Here is a 15,845-nt window from a genome sequence, read left to right on the forward strand (position 1 = left end):
AGGATTTTGTGCTTTGTTTTTTTTTTTTTTTTACATAGAGCATGTCACTTCTTTCAGCGTTTTTGCAGCGTTTTTCACCCATTGGCTTAAATGGGTGTTGAAAAAAACACTGCAAAATCACAGCAAAAGCGCAGGTATCATTATTTGCAGCTTTTTTCTGCAGAAAAGTTATGGACATTAGCATGGAGACACAATTTAGCCCAAAAACACAAAAAAACGCACCAAAACCGCAACAAAAATGCACCTAAGGCTATGTGCACACGTTGCGGATTTCTTGCAGGTCTGCGGCGGTTTTTGCGGTGCAAGTGATTTACAGTACAATGTAAATCAGTGTAAAAAAAAAACTGCTAATGGTGCGGAAAATTCCACGCGGAAACGCTGTGGATTAAAAGAAGGAGCATATCACTTCTTTTGTGCGGATCTGCAGCCGTTTTTGTACCCAATCCATTCTAGAAATCCGCAGGGGTAAAAAAACGCAAGAAATCCGCACAAAATCCGCTGCCAATCCGCATAAAAACACAGCAAATCTGCACCTGCGTTTTCTGCCAAGAGATGCACGATCCGCACAAAAAATTCCAGAGGCTAATCCGCAACGTGTGCACATAGCCTAAACCTGTGTTTTTGCCGCCGCTTCTTTCCTGCCAAGAAATCAGGACAAGAAAGCAGCAAAATCGACCAGTGCGAACATGCGGATGGCATAGACAAATCACTATATTCCCCCAAGTAAAACAACAACAGCCTACACTGACATCTGGTGCTGACGTCATTCCAGCAGGGTTTCATCGGACACTGCCCCTAATAAGACGCTCAGTTCTCACTTACTTTGGACAAAAAGGACATGGGAGGAGGTGATAGCTCTGCTGCTCTCTCACCTCCGCCAGATGTGAGTTTCATCAGTAGGAAGAGAGAGTGAAGTGATGCATTAGTAGAGCTCACATAATGTGACAAGACATAAGGTCATGCGAGCCCCGCCACTGTTCCAGGAATGTTGCACTGGAGGCAAGTATAGCTTATTATTTTACTTGAGAAGTTGTTGTCAGAGTAGTATCTAACCACATTAAATATTTTTCCTCCTATTTATATAAAGTGTTACCTCTCCAGTTTGCCAAGGATTTTGATTTCCATAGTTTCCCCAGTATTACCAAAAAATGCAACACCCATCCTATGATCAAAAGAAAATGAAGTTATTACCTTGAATAGGAGTTAATCATCATTAACTTATCTAAAGCTCAGTAATTTAAAAAAAAAAGTAAGAATTGTCTGTGAAAGTCCCTGAAAAGAAATGTATAATAACCTCTTAATGACTGCCAATACGTCGTTTTACTGACCTGCGATATAAGAGAATAGTATCCTCCGACATGTGACAATCCAGCAGCTGTCGGCTGTACACTATAGCTGACAACTTGCTGCATCAGCCACAATCAGTGTTAGTAACGACAATGGCCATTTAACCCATTAGATGCTGCTGTCAAGTGACTACAGCATCTAAATGGTTAACAGAGTGTGGGTTTCCTCTTCAACCCCATTGGCACCCTGAGATCATGATTGTGTGGTCCTGATGTTTGTCATAACAGTTCAGGGCCAAATAACGGTCTTAAAGTTTGCCGGCTATAGCGGTCTGTTCAGAAGTTAGCGACATTTAGGTGGTAAAAACCAACTTTTTCATTCCTGTTATACCACTTTGTATTAATTCCTGAAAATCACCTGAAGGGTTCATAAACTACCTGAAAGCAATTTTTAATACATTGAAGGTGTGTTTTTAAAATGGTATTACATTTGGAGGTTCCAGAACAGGTCTCTTAAAAAATAAGTTTTGCAAATTTCCTTGAAAAAAAAAAAAAAAAAATTAGTGCCACATTATTAAACCTCCTAAAATGATAATAAAATAAGACAACATATCAAAAATGGTGCTAATGTAAAGCAGATATGTGGGAAATGTTATTTATTAATGTTTTTGTGTGATTTGACCATCTCGATTAAAGGGAGAATCAAAGTTTGAAAATTGCAATTTTTTAAAAAATTTTGTCAAATTTCTGATATTTTTATTACAACCAGTAAAACATATCAACTTAAATTGATCATTATCATAAAGTATAATGTGTCACGAAAAAACTCTCTCAAAATCAATGGATATGTTGGAGCATTCCAGAGGTATTACTACATAAAGTGACATGTCAGATTTTAAAAGATTGGCCCGTCACTGATGGGTTAAATATATACCAAACAGAGCTTGTGTGGCTGCATGGGGAGTGTCTACAGTACTGTGGTATGGGGTTGTAATGTTGGCACATGTGCTTCTGTACTGTGTGACATGTGAAATGGGTTCAAAGGGGTATTCAGATTTATTCCTCCTATTCATAAGAGGGAATTTTCAATTATCACTTGTTAAAGCAAATTTCATTTCATAATGACTGGACAGATCCTCACCTTCTGGAGGCTTCAACCAAGGCTTTTTCGTCAGGGGAGGATGCATAATATTCCAGTTGTGAGGAGATCCCATTGGAAAATCGGAGCCCATCACCACAACCATCAGGCTGGTCATGACTTATTTGTACCGTGTGGCAGAGGGAAACAGCTTTAAAGAAAAGTTCTTCTTCTACAGTCTAATAAATGGAAATATATATTTTGAACATACATTTGTTTTTAGGAGCATAGTTACATAAAAGGCAGCACAATACAGCAGACTGCAAACAGGCGTTCATAAGTGATTTCAGTCTCACAATATCTGGCTGTGGTACAGCCACGCGTTTGGCTGCAGGCACCAGGGAACACACTAGGAATAGGTCTCTGCAGAAACAAACAGCGAGGGCAGAACATGACCAGTCACAGCACTGACCACTTGCATCTCTCATACATAGTGCATCACCAGAGACTATGAACCCGATTCATTAAGAAAAGCATTGTATACGCGCCAGTTCTAATGAAGAGGTGTGCAGGAGTAGGATGAGCCCAGTTCATTAACTAGGTGCTGTGCGCTTCAGGCAGAGAGGTATTCAATCTCTGGCCGAAGTAATATTTCTAGCCAAAGATGCACTACTAAAGTGGCATATCTCTTCATATAGTAGACAGGCAGATGTAGCCATACCCCATCTCGCCCATGCTCCACCCATTTTGGCAAACCTGTATGGTCTTGGTCTGAAAACACCAAGTGTACAAACATTTTTGAACAATTCCTAAGTTGTGCTAAAATGTTGCGACTTCTTGTGGTGTATGAAGCCAAAAACCTAGAGAAAACCCCTAAATTAATCGGGGCCTCTGTCTTCAACAGCATTTAAACGCCAAGATACAGGCAGGGCAGAGATCACGAGATGTATTAGGCTTAGAGGATCTATCGCCATCATATATCACAGTATTCAGCACATATAACTAAACATGGAAGTAATTAGCTTTGGACATGTAATGACTGGGAATATAACCATTATAATTATGAGAAAGCCATCCGCAGCTCATGGGAGAAACCATAATGGGACTGGTAGATTAATCCTGCTGTGTTCTAATAGGGCCCAGATTAAAGTCTCGTTGCCATCAGCAGAGACGTGGCTCACAGTGTCGCTGCCATCAGCAGACGTGGCTCACAGTGTCATTGCCATCAGCAGACGTGGCTCACAGTGTCGATGCCATCAGCAGACGTGGCTCACAGTGTCGCTGCCATCAGCAGACGTGGCTCACAGTGTCGCTGCCATCAGCAGAGATGTGGCTCACAGTGTCGCTGCCATCAGCAGAGACGTGGCTCACAGTGTCGCTGCCATCAGCAGACGTGGCTCACAGTGTCGCTGCCATCAGCAGACGTGGCTCACAGTGTCATTGCCATCAGCAGACGTGGCTCACAGTGTCATTGCCATCAGCAGACGTGGCTCACAGTGTCGCTGCCATCAGCAGACGTGGCTCACAGTGTCGCTGCCATCAGCAGACGTGGCTCACAGTGTCGCTGCCATCAGCAGAGACGTGGCTCACAGTGTCGCTGCCATCAGCAGAGACGTGGCTCACAGTGTCGCTGCCATCAGCAGAGACTTGGCTCACAGTGTCGCTGCCATCATCAGAGACTTGGCTCACAGTGTCGCTGCCATCATCAGAGACGTAGCTCACAGTGTCGCTGCCATCATCAGAGACGTGGCTCACAGTGTCATTGCCATCAGCAGACGTAGCTCACAGTGTCGCTGCCATCATCAGAGACGTGGCTCACAGTGTCGCTGCCATCAGCAGACGTGGCTCACAGTGTCGCTGCCATCAGCAGAGACTTGGCTCACAGTGTCGCTGCCATCAGCAGAGACGTGGCTCACAGTGTCGCTGCCATCAGCAGAGACAAGGTTCACAGTGTCGCTGCCATCAGCAGAGACGTGGCTCACAGTGTCGCTGCCATCAGCAGAGACGTGGCTCACAGTGTCGCTGCCATCAGCAGAGACGTGGCTCACAGTGTCGCTGCCATCAGCAGACGTGGCTCACAGTGTCGCTGCCATCAGCAGAGACGTGGCTCACAGTGTCTTTGCCATCAGCAGAGACGCGGCTCACAGTGTCTTTGCCATCAGCAGACGCGGCTCACAGTGTCGCTGCCATCAGCAGACGTGGCTCACAGTGTCGCTGCCTTCAGCAGAGACGTGCCTCACAGTGTTGTTGCCATCAGCAGAGACGTGCCTCACAGTGTTGTTGCCATCAGCAGAGACGCGGCTCACAGTGTCGCTGCCATCAGCAGACGTGGCTCACAGTGTCGCTGCCATCAGCAGAGACGTGGCTCATAGTGTCAGTGACATCAGTAGTGACATTATTAGCCTTGTTATGAGCAGTGTGATGAGCAGAGTCATGGCACACACATTTTTTGCTATTGCTCTGTCCATGTGTCTAATGCTTGATAACTCACTCATGCTTATCAGTTATATCTAAAGCTTGCCATACACATTAGATTGTCGACTGAACGATTTTTCAGACAAATCGTTTGTCCGGCAGCCATCTCCGGTGATTCTCCCATACTAATGAATGCTTGCAATGCCAAATTTTCTTTACGAAAGACAGGTCTGGTGATCACTTATCTCCAGGAGACTAGAATTATGGGCAGTCCTAAATCAATAGCCCGGGGCCCCCACACATGTTAAGGTACCTTCACACATAACGATATTGTTAACGATATCGTTGCTTTTTGTGATGTAGCAACGATATCGTTAAGGAAATCGTTATGTGTGACAGCGACCAACGATCAGGCCCCTGCTGGGAGATCGTTGGTCGCTGAAGAAAGTCCAGAACTTTATTTCGTCGCTGGATCTCCCGCTGACATCGCTGGATCGGCGTGTGTGACACCGATCCAGCGATGTCTTCACTGGTAACCAGGGTAAATATCGGGTAACTAAGCGCAGGGCCGCGCTTAGTAACCCGATGTTTACCCTGGTTACCAGCGTAAAAGTTAAAAAAAAACAAACACTACATACTTACCTACCGCTGTCTGTCCTCCGGCGCTGGGCTTCTCTGCACTCCTCTGCACTGACTGTCGGGTATTACTGGCAATGCGCCAATTACAGTTTGACAGTGTTGCACTAACAAGTATTAACCCCTTCACGAAATCCGTCATACATGTCAGAAGTGTGCTCAGGATCCAATCCACATCATACTTGACAGCAGCAATTAACACAAGATCCGATCACAGCTGTTAACCCATGCTACCATTCAGTTAATGACGCAAGCCTAACAGGTCACTGTACCTGGCAGACCAGACCACATGACAAACTTTTGGCAGTCCACAATAGCATCGTATAGGGTGTGGGTCTGGTGGAGGAGGGTTGTTATGGGGTAATAGGGAGTTAATTTCCTCACACAACAGTATTGTCATGGCTGCCGTTTACTGAAGCAAGTAGAGGGTTTAACAGCCAAAGAAAGCGCTGGCCCCAGCTATGGCTGTTACAGCTGGAGTGGAGGAGAGCTAAGCCGTCCATTTGCAGGAACTACTTCCCGGATAAGGAGTACTATTATGTCTTATAATGGGAAGGGGTTAAGTGATTTTGCCACCATACAGAACTCATGGCTGCTTTGACTTTTTATCACAGACCAAGAGCTGGCACCGCTTTACATATTACTTGTAATGATTGTACAATGCATACTTTAATCCACTTTTGCCTTACCAAGCTTGTAGAGGCTCCATCAACATAATCTATGGTCACTCCTTCTGGAACAAGTTTTCCATTGATCTCTTGGTATTTCAGTCCATTTACTGAACATTCTCTAAACTGCATTTCATTTTCGGTCAATGTGCCGGTTTTATCTGTAAATACATATTCTACCTGTGAGAAGAAGAAAAGCCTTTACTAACCGTAATTAGCTTTTGTCTTTCTAATAAAATGCAAATGTAAAATATTTATATAACCTAAAAGTTTACAAAAAAATAATTAAGTACCGACACATAAGTATTATGGGGAGTGACAGATACGGACTAAATGGTTTGATGTGTGACTAGTAGAAGCTTTGCATTTTCTCAGGTCATGGATTTTGGATTCCTTTGGATCTGGACCTGGCAATGCTTTGTACACCAACATTGTATTGGTAAAGAAGAGTGTCTTATCTAAAACTAATATATGCTACTCATAGGAGTTATGGCACTTCTGGCTGCGGTGCAGGCATAAGCCTCCAGGTTTACGAGCCGCAGCATGTCAATTATCTCCGCTACGTAATTACACCCTTAGCCATTCATTAGATGTGGTAAATCTGAACACAAAAAATGAACACATGCGAATTTAGCTGCGCGATTAGAATCAGTTCCGGATGCAGCGAAAATACAGCACACAGCCAAAGGGAACTAACAGGGGCTCTTAAATGCTCCTTACAGGTGATGAGCGAGTGTACTCATTAATTGAGATTTCCCGAGCACGCTCAGGTGGTCTCCGAGTATTTCGGCGTGCTCGGGAATTTACCGTATATACTCGAGTATAAGCCGACCCCCTTAATTTTGCCACAAAAAACTGGGAAAACTTATTGACTCGAGAATAAGCCTAGGGTAGGAAATGCAGCAGCTACTAATAAATTTCAAAAATAAAAATAGATGCTCCATACCGTTCATTATTGCCCCATAGATGCTCCATATACAACTGTGCTATATAGAATGCTCTGCACCGTTCATTATGGCCCCATAGATGGGATTTTGCGTGGAGCCCCAGATCGAGGGAGATTATCAGTGGTCTTGTATGTCTTCCATTTTCTAATTATTGCTCCCACTGTTGATTTCTTCACTCCAAGCTGGTTGGCTATTGCAGATTCAGTCTTCCCAGCCTGGTGCAGGGCTACAATTTTGTTTCTGGTGTCCTTTGACAGCTCTTTGGTCTTCACCATAGTGGAGTTTAGAGTCAGACTGTTTGAGGGTGTGCACAGGTGTCTTTTTATACTGATAACAAGTTTAAACAGGTGCCATTACTACAGGTAATGAGTGGAGGAAAGAGGAGACTCTTAAAGAAGAAGTTACAGGTCTGTGAGAGCCAGAAATCTTGATTGTTTGTTTCTGACCAAATACTTATTTTCCACCATAAAATGCAAAAAAAATGATAAAAAAACAGACAATGTGATTTTCTGGATTTTTTTTTCTCAGTTTGTCTCCCATAGTTGAGGTCTACCTATGATGTAAATTACAGACGCCTCTCATCTTTTTAAGTGGTGGAACTTGCACTATTGCTGACTGACTAAATACTTTTTTGCCCCACTGTATATTGCTCTGCACCGTTGATTATGGCCCCATAGATGCTCCTTATAAAGCTGTGCCATATATATATTGCTCTGCACCGTTCATTATGGCCCCATAGATGCTCCACATAAAGCTGTGCCATATATATATTGCTCTGCACCGTTCATTATGGCCCCATAGATGCTCCTTATAAAGCTGTGCCATATGGAATGCTCTATACCGTTCATTATGGCCCCATAGATGCTCCATAGAAAGCTGTGCCATATATATATTGCTCTGCACCGTTGATTATGGCCCCATAGATGCTCCTTATAAAGCTGTGCCATATATATATTGCTCTGCACCGTTGATTATGGCCCCATAGATGCTCCTTATAAAGCTGTGCCATATATATATATTGCTCTGCACCGTTGATTATGGCCCCATAGATGCTCCTTATAAAGCTGTGCCCCATATACAATGCTCTGCACCGTTGATTATGGCCCCATAGATGCTCCTTATAGAGCTGTGCCATATAGAATGCTGCTGGTGCTGCAATAAAAAAAAAAAATCACATACTCCCCTCTCTTGCTCAGGACGCCGGCGCTTTCAATATTTACCTGCTCCTCGTGCGGCTCCGTCTCCAGCACTGACGCTCAGCAGAGGGCGCGCACTGACTACGTCACCGCGCCCTCCGACCTGAGCGTCACTGCCAGAAGACGCTGCAGACGGAGCCGCACCGGAGCGAGGAGCAGGTAAATATAGTGCAGCGCTGCGCTCCCCGTATACTCACCTGCTCCTGGCGCGGTCCCTGCAGTCCCTGGCTTCCCCGGCGCTGCAGCTTCTTCCTGTAATTGAGCGGTCACAGTTACCGATCATTTACAGCAATGAATATGCGGCTCCACCCCTATGGAGGCAGAGCCGCCTATTCATTTCTGTAATGAGCGGTGCCATGTGACCGCTCAGTACAGGAAGAATCTGCAGCGCCGGGGAAGCCAGGGACTGCAGGGACCGCGCCGCAGCAGAAGTATAACTACACAGCCCCCGCTCCCCCTCACCTGCCGACCCCCGGGTATATGACTCGAGTATAAGCCGAGAGGGGGACTTTCAGCCCAAAAAAATGGGCTGAAAATCTCGGCTTATACTCGAGTATATACGGTAGTTTATGTCGCCGTAGCTGCATGATTTGCGGCTGCTAGACAGCTTGAATACATGTGGAGATTCCCTAACAACCAGGCAGCCCACACGTGTATTCAGGCTGGCTAGCAGTAGTAAATCATGAAGCTGTGGGGACAAACTAATTCCCCAAGCAGTCACAAATACTCGGAGACCACCCAAGCGTGCTCGGGAAATCTCGAGTAACGAGTATACTCGCTCATCACTACTCCTTACTTTATAAAAATGGACACCGTGTAATATTGCATTTTCCCTTTTAGCAGTCGCTGCAGCTCAAATCCCTGGCTTCCCTTCCCTTGGCAAAATCATCTATTCAACAGGTTGCAGGAAATGTCACATTGGCAATCAGCAAATGACCCCTATGGAAGCATTCCGAAAGAGGTTGTCTCCTCTAGATCTTAATTAGCTATATCCCAAGATCAGAAACAATGATGTCAACACTCCACTTACAAGCACAAGACATTTTCATGTGAAAAAGGAGAAAACTAAAATAGCATGGCCGCGTGCATATTTTATATACCGTATATACTCGAGTATAAGCCGACCCGAGTACAAGCCGAGGTACCTAATTTTACCTAAAAAAACGGGGAAACTTATTGACTCGAGTATACGCCAAGGGGGAAGATGCAGCAGCTACTGGGTCCGCGAGTCTCCCACGGGGGTGTTTCTTAACCACTTTTTCACAGCAGCAGCGGAGTAGTGCCATCCTGTCATGTATGGAGTCCTGGAGGTAGCGGTGTGCGGGTAACGTACGGTTACATACGTAGCAGTCGTGGAGGCAAGAGGAAGCCGTACGGGAGGTGGAGGTTGCGGGCGGCTTGCATATTCGCTGCACACACTTCACTTCCGATCCCGCTCATGATGGCTTATGAATTTTCATGACGTTGCCGGAAGTGCGGCACTGAAAATACAGGCCACCCGTAACCTCCATCTGCCATATGGCTACCGCTTGCTCCATATGCTACCGAAACGTCGCCTCCTCCGGGACTCAATACATGCCAGGATTGCGCTAAAAAAATAAGGGCTGAAAATCTTGAGATTATATATATATATATACACCAAAAAGAAAAAAAGGCAGCACTCCAATTCTTGAAAAGGTGAAAAACTGTGAAGTTTATTTAGACCCACATCTCTGTGCAAGAATTGAAGTGCTGCCTTCTTTTTCTTTTTGGCATATTATTTGGGTGGATGAGTGGACCGTCTTACCCAGGAGGCTTGGCACCCACAGTGTGCTGTTACCATTTTTATGTGTGTGTGTATATATATATATATATATATATATATATATATATATATATATACACACACACACACACACACACATACATATACATACAGACCAAAGGTTTGGACACCTTCTCGTTTAAAGATTTTTCTGTATTTTCATGACTATTAAAATTGTAAATTCACACTGAAGGCATCAAAACTATGAATTAATACATGTGGGATTATATACTTAACAAAAAAGTGTGAAACAACTGAAAATATGTCATATTCTAGGTTCTTCAAACTAGCTACCTTTTGCTTTGATGACTGCTTTTCACACTCTTGGGTTCTCTTGATGAGCTGCAAGAGGTAGTCACCGGAAATGGTGACCAAATCAGACCAAAGCACAGATTTCCACTGGTCTAATGTCCATTCCTTGTGTTCTTTAGCCCAATCAAGTCTCTTCTGCTTGTTGCCTGTCCTTAGCATTGGTTTCCTAGCAGCTATTTTACCATGAAGGCCTGCTGCACAATGTCTCCTCTTAACAGTTGTTGTAGAGATGTGTCTGCTGCTAGAAGTCTGTGTGGCATTGACCTGGTCTCTAATCTGAGCTGCTGTTAACCTGCGATTTCTGAGGTTGGTGACTCGGATAAACTTATCCTCAGAAGCAGAGGTGACTCTTGGTCTTCCTTTCCTGGGGCGGTCCTCATGTGAGCCAGCGCTTGATGGTTTTTGTGAGCCAGCACTTGATGGTTTTTGCCGCTGCACTTAGGGACAATTTCAAAGTTTTCCCAACTTTTCGGACTGACTGACCTTCATTTCTTAAAGTAATGATGGCCACTCGTTTTTCTTTACTTAGCTGCTTTTTTCTTGCCATAATACAAATTCTTACAGTCTATTCAGTAGGACTATCAGCTGCGTATCCACCAGACTTCTGCACAACACAACTGATGATCCCAACCCCATTTATAAGGCAAGAAATCCCACTAATTAAACCTGACAGGGTACACCTGTGAAGTGAAAACCATTCCCGGTGACTACCCTTGAATCTAATCAAGAGAATGCCAAGAGTGTGCAAAGCAGTCATCAAAGCAAAAGGTGGCTACTTTGAAGAACCTAGAATATAAGACATATATAAATTTGCAGCTGTTTCACACATTTTTGTTAAGTATATAATTCCATATGTGTTAATTCATAGTTTTGATGCCTTCAGTGTGGATTTACAATTTTCATAGCCATGAAAATACAGAAAAATCTTTAAATGAGAAGGTGTGTCCAAACTTTTGGTCTGTACTGTACATACACATCCACACAGCCTTAAAATGCTATGTTGAAGTACCCTTTGAATTTATGACTTTAGGCTTTTCATAGCCACTATACATACCAGTATATTTGTTCTATGAAGTAAAACTGCCTTTATGTCAAGTCAACAGGAGCTTATTGAGCAACATAAATTCTCTCAGACTGCAAAATATTAACTAGAAAGATGCACGCATGGGACACATAAAAGAGAAAAATGTGGATCTCTCAAACAAAGCCTCAAGGAAAAACAGAAACTCCCGCAATCATCTGCTCCGCATGACCAAATTGCTACAAAGAGCAAGCAGCAAAGTGCAAGTATACACAGTACGCATATCAATAAATTGGATTTAACTAGAAACAGAGAAAATCACTTTTTCTTGTCCCAAATTATCATCATTATTATTATTATTCATTGTTATAGCGCCATTTAGTCCATGGCGCTTTACATGTAAGGAGGGGTATACATAATAATGACAGAAATATAATATATTCTGCACATGCAATCAGCTGATCGTCACCTCAAGACACTGTTTGTGCGCAGGAACCCTTCTTACACAAAACAAGCAGCTCAGGCTAAGGTGTGGCTGACAAATGGACAGCAATGTGAAAGTCATAGTAACATAGTAACATAACATAGTTAGTAAGGCCGAAAAAAGACATTTGTCCATCCAGTTCAGCCTATATTCCATCATAATAAATACCCAGATCTACGTCCTTCTACAGAACCTAATAATTGTATCACATAATTGTAAAAGTCACATCTACAATTCCTGGAGACAAAAGAAGGAAGGCTTTTGCATCAGGAGATCTCATTCACCTAATGGGAGCAGTGCCATGACAGATTAATCCTCTGACAGCACTTTGAGGTTAGAGGGTGGCGAGCTTGAGATATCATCATCTACTTCACAGAAGAGTCAGTTTATTCATAGAGTATGGCTTCACAGATTAAAAATAAAAAAGTGAGAAAAATACAAGCCTGAAACAGAGGATTCAGAAGAAAAAAAACTAAAAAACAAAAGGAAATAAAAGTGGATGTACACGCAATTTCATAGCCGCAAAACATTACCTGTCCAAGCTCTTCGTTCAGGTCAGATGTATTAACCTGGGCCCTTTGATTGCTTTCTTCGTGATACAGGTCAAGGTCCCAACCAATAAAAAATGACCCAAGGAATTTCTGCATCTCCACCGTCACATACAGGGATATAGGGATGATAAAATTATACAGTACTAGAAATGCCAAAAAATCTGAAATGAATTTAAGAATCTATAAAAAAAAAAAAAATATGTATGTTAGTGAAGCATTTAATAGCCAATCAGGAAAATAATTCATTATTAAAAGATGATTCATATACAGGGTGGACCAAAAGTAGGTGGACAGAAAATAATAACATTTATTTTGATTTATATATAAAGTTATATTTACTAACACAAGCATAACTGACAATTAAATTTTACTCTGAACAATAATACAAAAGCCCTTAAATTTTACCAACGCAGGCGCTCGACTGTTTTCCATCACAATGTGCACAGCTCTGAAGTCTGCCTCTTACGCTTCGACAAACATTTTTGCACAAGTCTCTTTGGGTATTAATTTCTTGAAATGCATCTCTTATGTAATTTTCAAATCATTGACACTCTTTGGTTCTCAACTATAAACTTTGTGCTCGAGTACTCCCCAAAAGAAAAAATCCATCGGGTCAAGTCTGGTGAACGTGCCGGTCAATCAAGTGGGCCTCTTCGGCCAATTCATTTATTAGGAAATGTTTCATCAATATACTCACGGACTACTCGTGAATAATGTGGAGGGGCCCTATCTTGTTGGAAATAAAGGTCATTTGAATTAGGCTGTTGCTGTAAAGGTACCTTCACACTAAGCGAGGTCGCTAGCGAGATCGCTGCTGAGTCACAAGTTTTGTGACGCAACAGCGACCTCAGTAGCGATCTCGCTATGTGTGACACGTAGCAGCGACCAGGCCCCTGCTGTGAGATCGCTGGTCGTGTCGGAATGGCCTGGACCTTTTTTTGATCGTTGAGGTCCCGCTGGGTAGCACACATCACTGTGTTTGACACCTTACCAACGACCTCGTTGACGACTCAGACACCGACACATAGGCGTGCATTTGCATTGCCTTTTCCACAACACTCCGCTCCGATTGGTGGTCGCTACTGCGTTCTGATTGGCGGTCATACCTTCAACAGAAGGCGACATAGTAGCGCTTCCATCCTAGGTGTCAGAAGAACCGTTGAAGAATAGATAAATCGAAGAGGAGTCGCAGGCCGGAGAACTCTACAACGATCTGCAAACCACCACGCGGTCAGGAACAAAGGACGGAAGGGCTATTGTGTCGCCTCATAAGGCAAGGCTGCCACCAATCAGAACGCAGTAGCGACCACCAATCGGAACTGAATGGGCGCGGAAAAGGCAACGCAAATGCACGCCTGTGTGACTACAACGTCACACAGGACGTCCCTCATCGAGGTCTGAATCGTCATAATAGCTGCCATGTGACAGGGTCACAACGACCAACGACATCGTTGTACAGGTCGCCGCATCGCTGCTGCGTCGTTGGGAAGATCTCACTGTTTGACATCTCAAAAGCGACCACATAGCGACGTAGTAACGATCCCTGACAGGTAGTATCGTTGTCGGGATCGCTTTAGCGTCGCTAAGTGTGACGGGGCCTTAACTGGGGAACAACTTGATTCATTAGAATTTCGAGATACTTATCTCCTGTGACTGTTCCATCCAAAAAAAAAAAAGGTCCAAAAACACCAAAACTTGAAATACCAGCCCAAACATTGACACAGGGCTCATTTAGTTGTTGCTCTAATGTTAAATGAATGTTCTCATTATACCAGTAAATACAATTATGTCTGTTAATATGGCCAGATAATCACTCCACATAATGTTATCTAAAATTACTGGATTTTCTTTAATTTCGTTAAGAATAATCTCACTAAATTGCAGCCGCCTGTCTGGATCATCCCCCAATAAACCATGAATTAGACGTGGGCGATAAGCTTTCCCCCAAAAGATTTCAGGATTCGTAATTAAAACAATGACTTATTGGGACACAACAGAAGATTTAGAAGAGTCAATTCATTTAGCTTTTAAAGACTTGCATGGTCATATTCGCTGTTTCAGGGGACCGATCTCCGTGACAGATTCCCTCTAACCCAATAACGGACCTTGCAATTTTCTATTTTTTCCTTCCCTTCATCCAGGAGCCATAGCTTTTTAATTTTTCTGTCAGCATAGCCTTATGAGAGCTTGGGGGAACAAGTTGAACTTTTGACATAATTCAATTTATTATGTAATGCACTGGAAAGTGGGGAAAAAATTCCAATAGCACTGAAATTGGGAAAAAAAGGTCAATTACACAATTTTCTTTTTTTTCTTTACCATGCTCATTACATGTTAAAACTGATGGGGCAATAAGATTGTCCAGGTCAGTACGATTATGCAGATACCAAAAGATGTAGGGTTTTTTTTGTTTTTTTGTTTTTTAAATTTAAATGCTAAAAAAAAAAGTTTGGAAATTAGAAACAAAAAAAATGTTTGTGGTATATTTGTGGGTGTGTGTTTTTTAACCTGTTTTGTATAAATTGCTGAATGGTCATTTTAAAACGTAGCTCTGACAAAGAACACGGCTAGTGTTCGAAATGCGTTGCTGCAATATCCTTATGTCATGTCCATTTTACCAATTTCGTTTTTTCAAAAATCCAAGAAGTATCATTTTTCCTTGCAGAAAGTGACATGTTAAGCATGTCGAGATGAGGAGACTTAGAGTCGCAATGCTCCTCTGGGAAATATGCAAATTGTCTCTTCAGAGAGGAAGAGGACTAGAACTCTAGTGCCACCTATTGGAAGTAGCAATCCTAACAGTCAATGTCAACTCTTTAACGAGCCTTGTCACATGACTTAAGGTACCGTCACATTAAGCGACGCTGCAGCGTCGCTGTGTGGTCGCTGGAGAGCTGTCACACAGACAGCTCTCCAGCGACCAACGATGCCGAAGTCCCCTGGTAACCAGGGTAAACATCGGGTTACTAAGCGCAGAGCCGCGCTTAGTAACCCAATGTTTACCCTGGTTACCAGCGTAAACGTAAAAAAAACAAACACTACATACTTACATTCCGGCGTCTGTCCTCTCCGGCGCTCTGCTTCTCTACACTAAGCGCCGGCCGGAAAGCAGAGCACAGCGGTGACGTCACAGTTTTGCTTTCCGGCCGCTGCGCTTACACAATGCAGAGAAGCAGAGCGCCGGAGAGGACAGACGCCGGAATGTAAGTATGTAGTTTGTTTTTTTTTTTACATTTACACTGGTAACCAGGGTAAACATCGGGTTACTAAGCGTGGCCCTGCGCTTAGTAACCCGATGTTTACCCTGGTTACCAGTGAAGACATCGCTGAATCGGCGTCACACACGCCGATTCAGCGATTTCTGCGGGAGGTCCAGCGACTAAATAAAGTTCTGGACTTTCTGCGCCGACCAACGATGGCACAGCAGGATCCTGCGCTGCTGCCTGT

At 43.4% G+C, this 15,845-nt stretch overlaps 1 protein-coding gene across 3 annotated transcripts in view; it reads right to left on the bottom strand.

Moving 5' to 3' along the window:
* Window positions 1-15,845, bottom strand: part of ATP11B (ATPase phospholipid transporting 11B (putative)) — a 208,364-nt gene that overhangs the window by 80,618 nt on the left and 111,901 nt on the right. For all 3 annotated transcript variants that reach the window (XM_069727247.1, XM_069727248.1, XM_069727246.1), the window contains exons 12-15: window positions 12,381-12,578; window positions 6,105-6,263; window positions 2,428-2,603; window positions 1,094-1,162 (exon numbers count right to left, since the gene is read on the bottom strand). In XM_069727247.1, the coding sequence (XP_069583348.1) occupies window positions 1,094-1,162; window positions 2,428-2,603; window positions 6,105-6,263; window positions 12,381-12,578 (602 nt within the window). The remainder of the gene's footprint in view (window positions 1-1,093; window positions 1,163-2,427; window positions 2,604-6,104; window positions 6,264-12,380; window positions 12,579-15,845) is intronic.

Source organism: Ranitomeya imitator, chromosome 5 (genome assembly GCF_032444005.1).
Source record: "Ranitomeya imitator isolate aRanImi1 chromosome 5, aRanImi1.pri, whole genome shotgun sequence".
Lineage (NCBI taxonomy): Eukaryota > Metazoa > Chordata > Amphibia > Anura > Dendrobatidae > Ranitomeya > Ranitomeya imitator.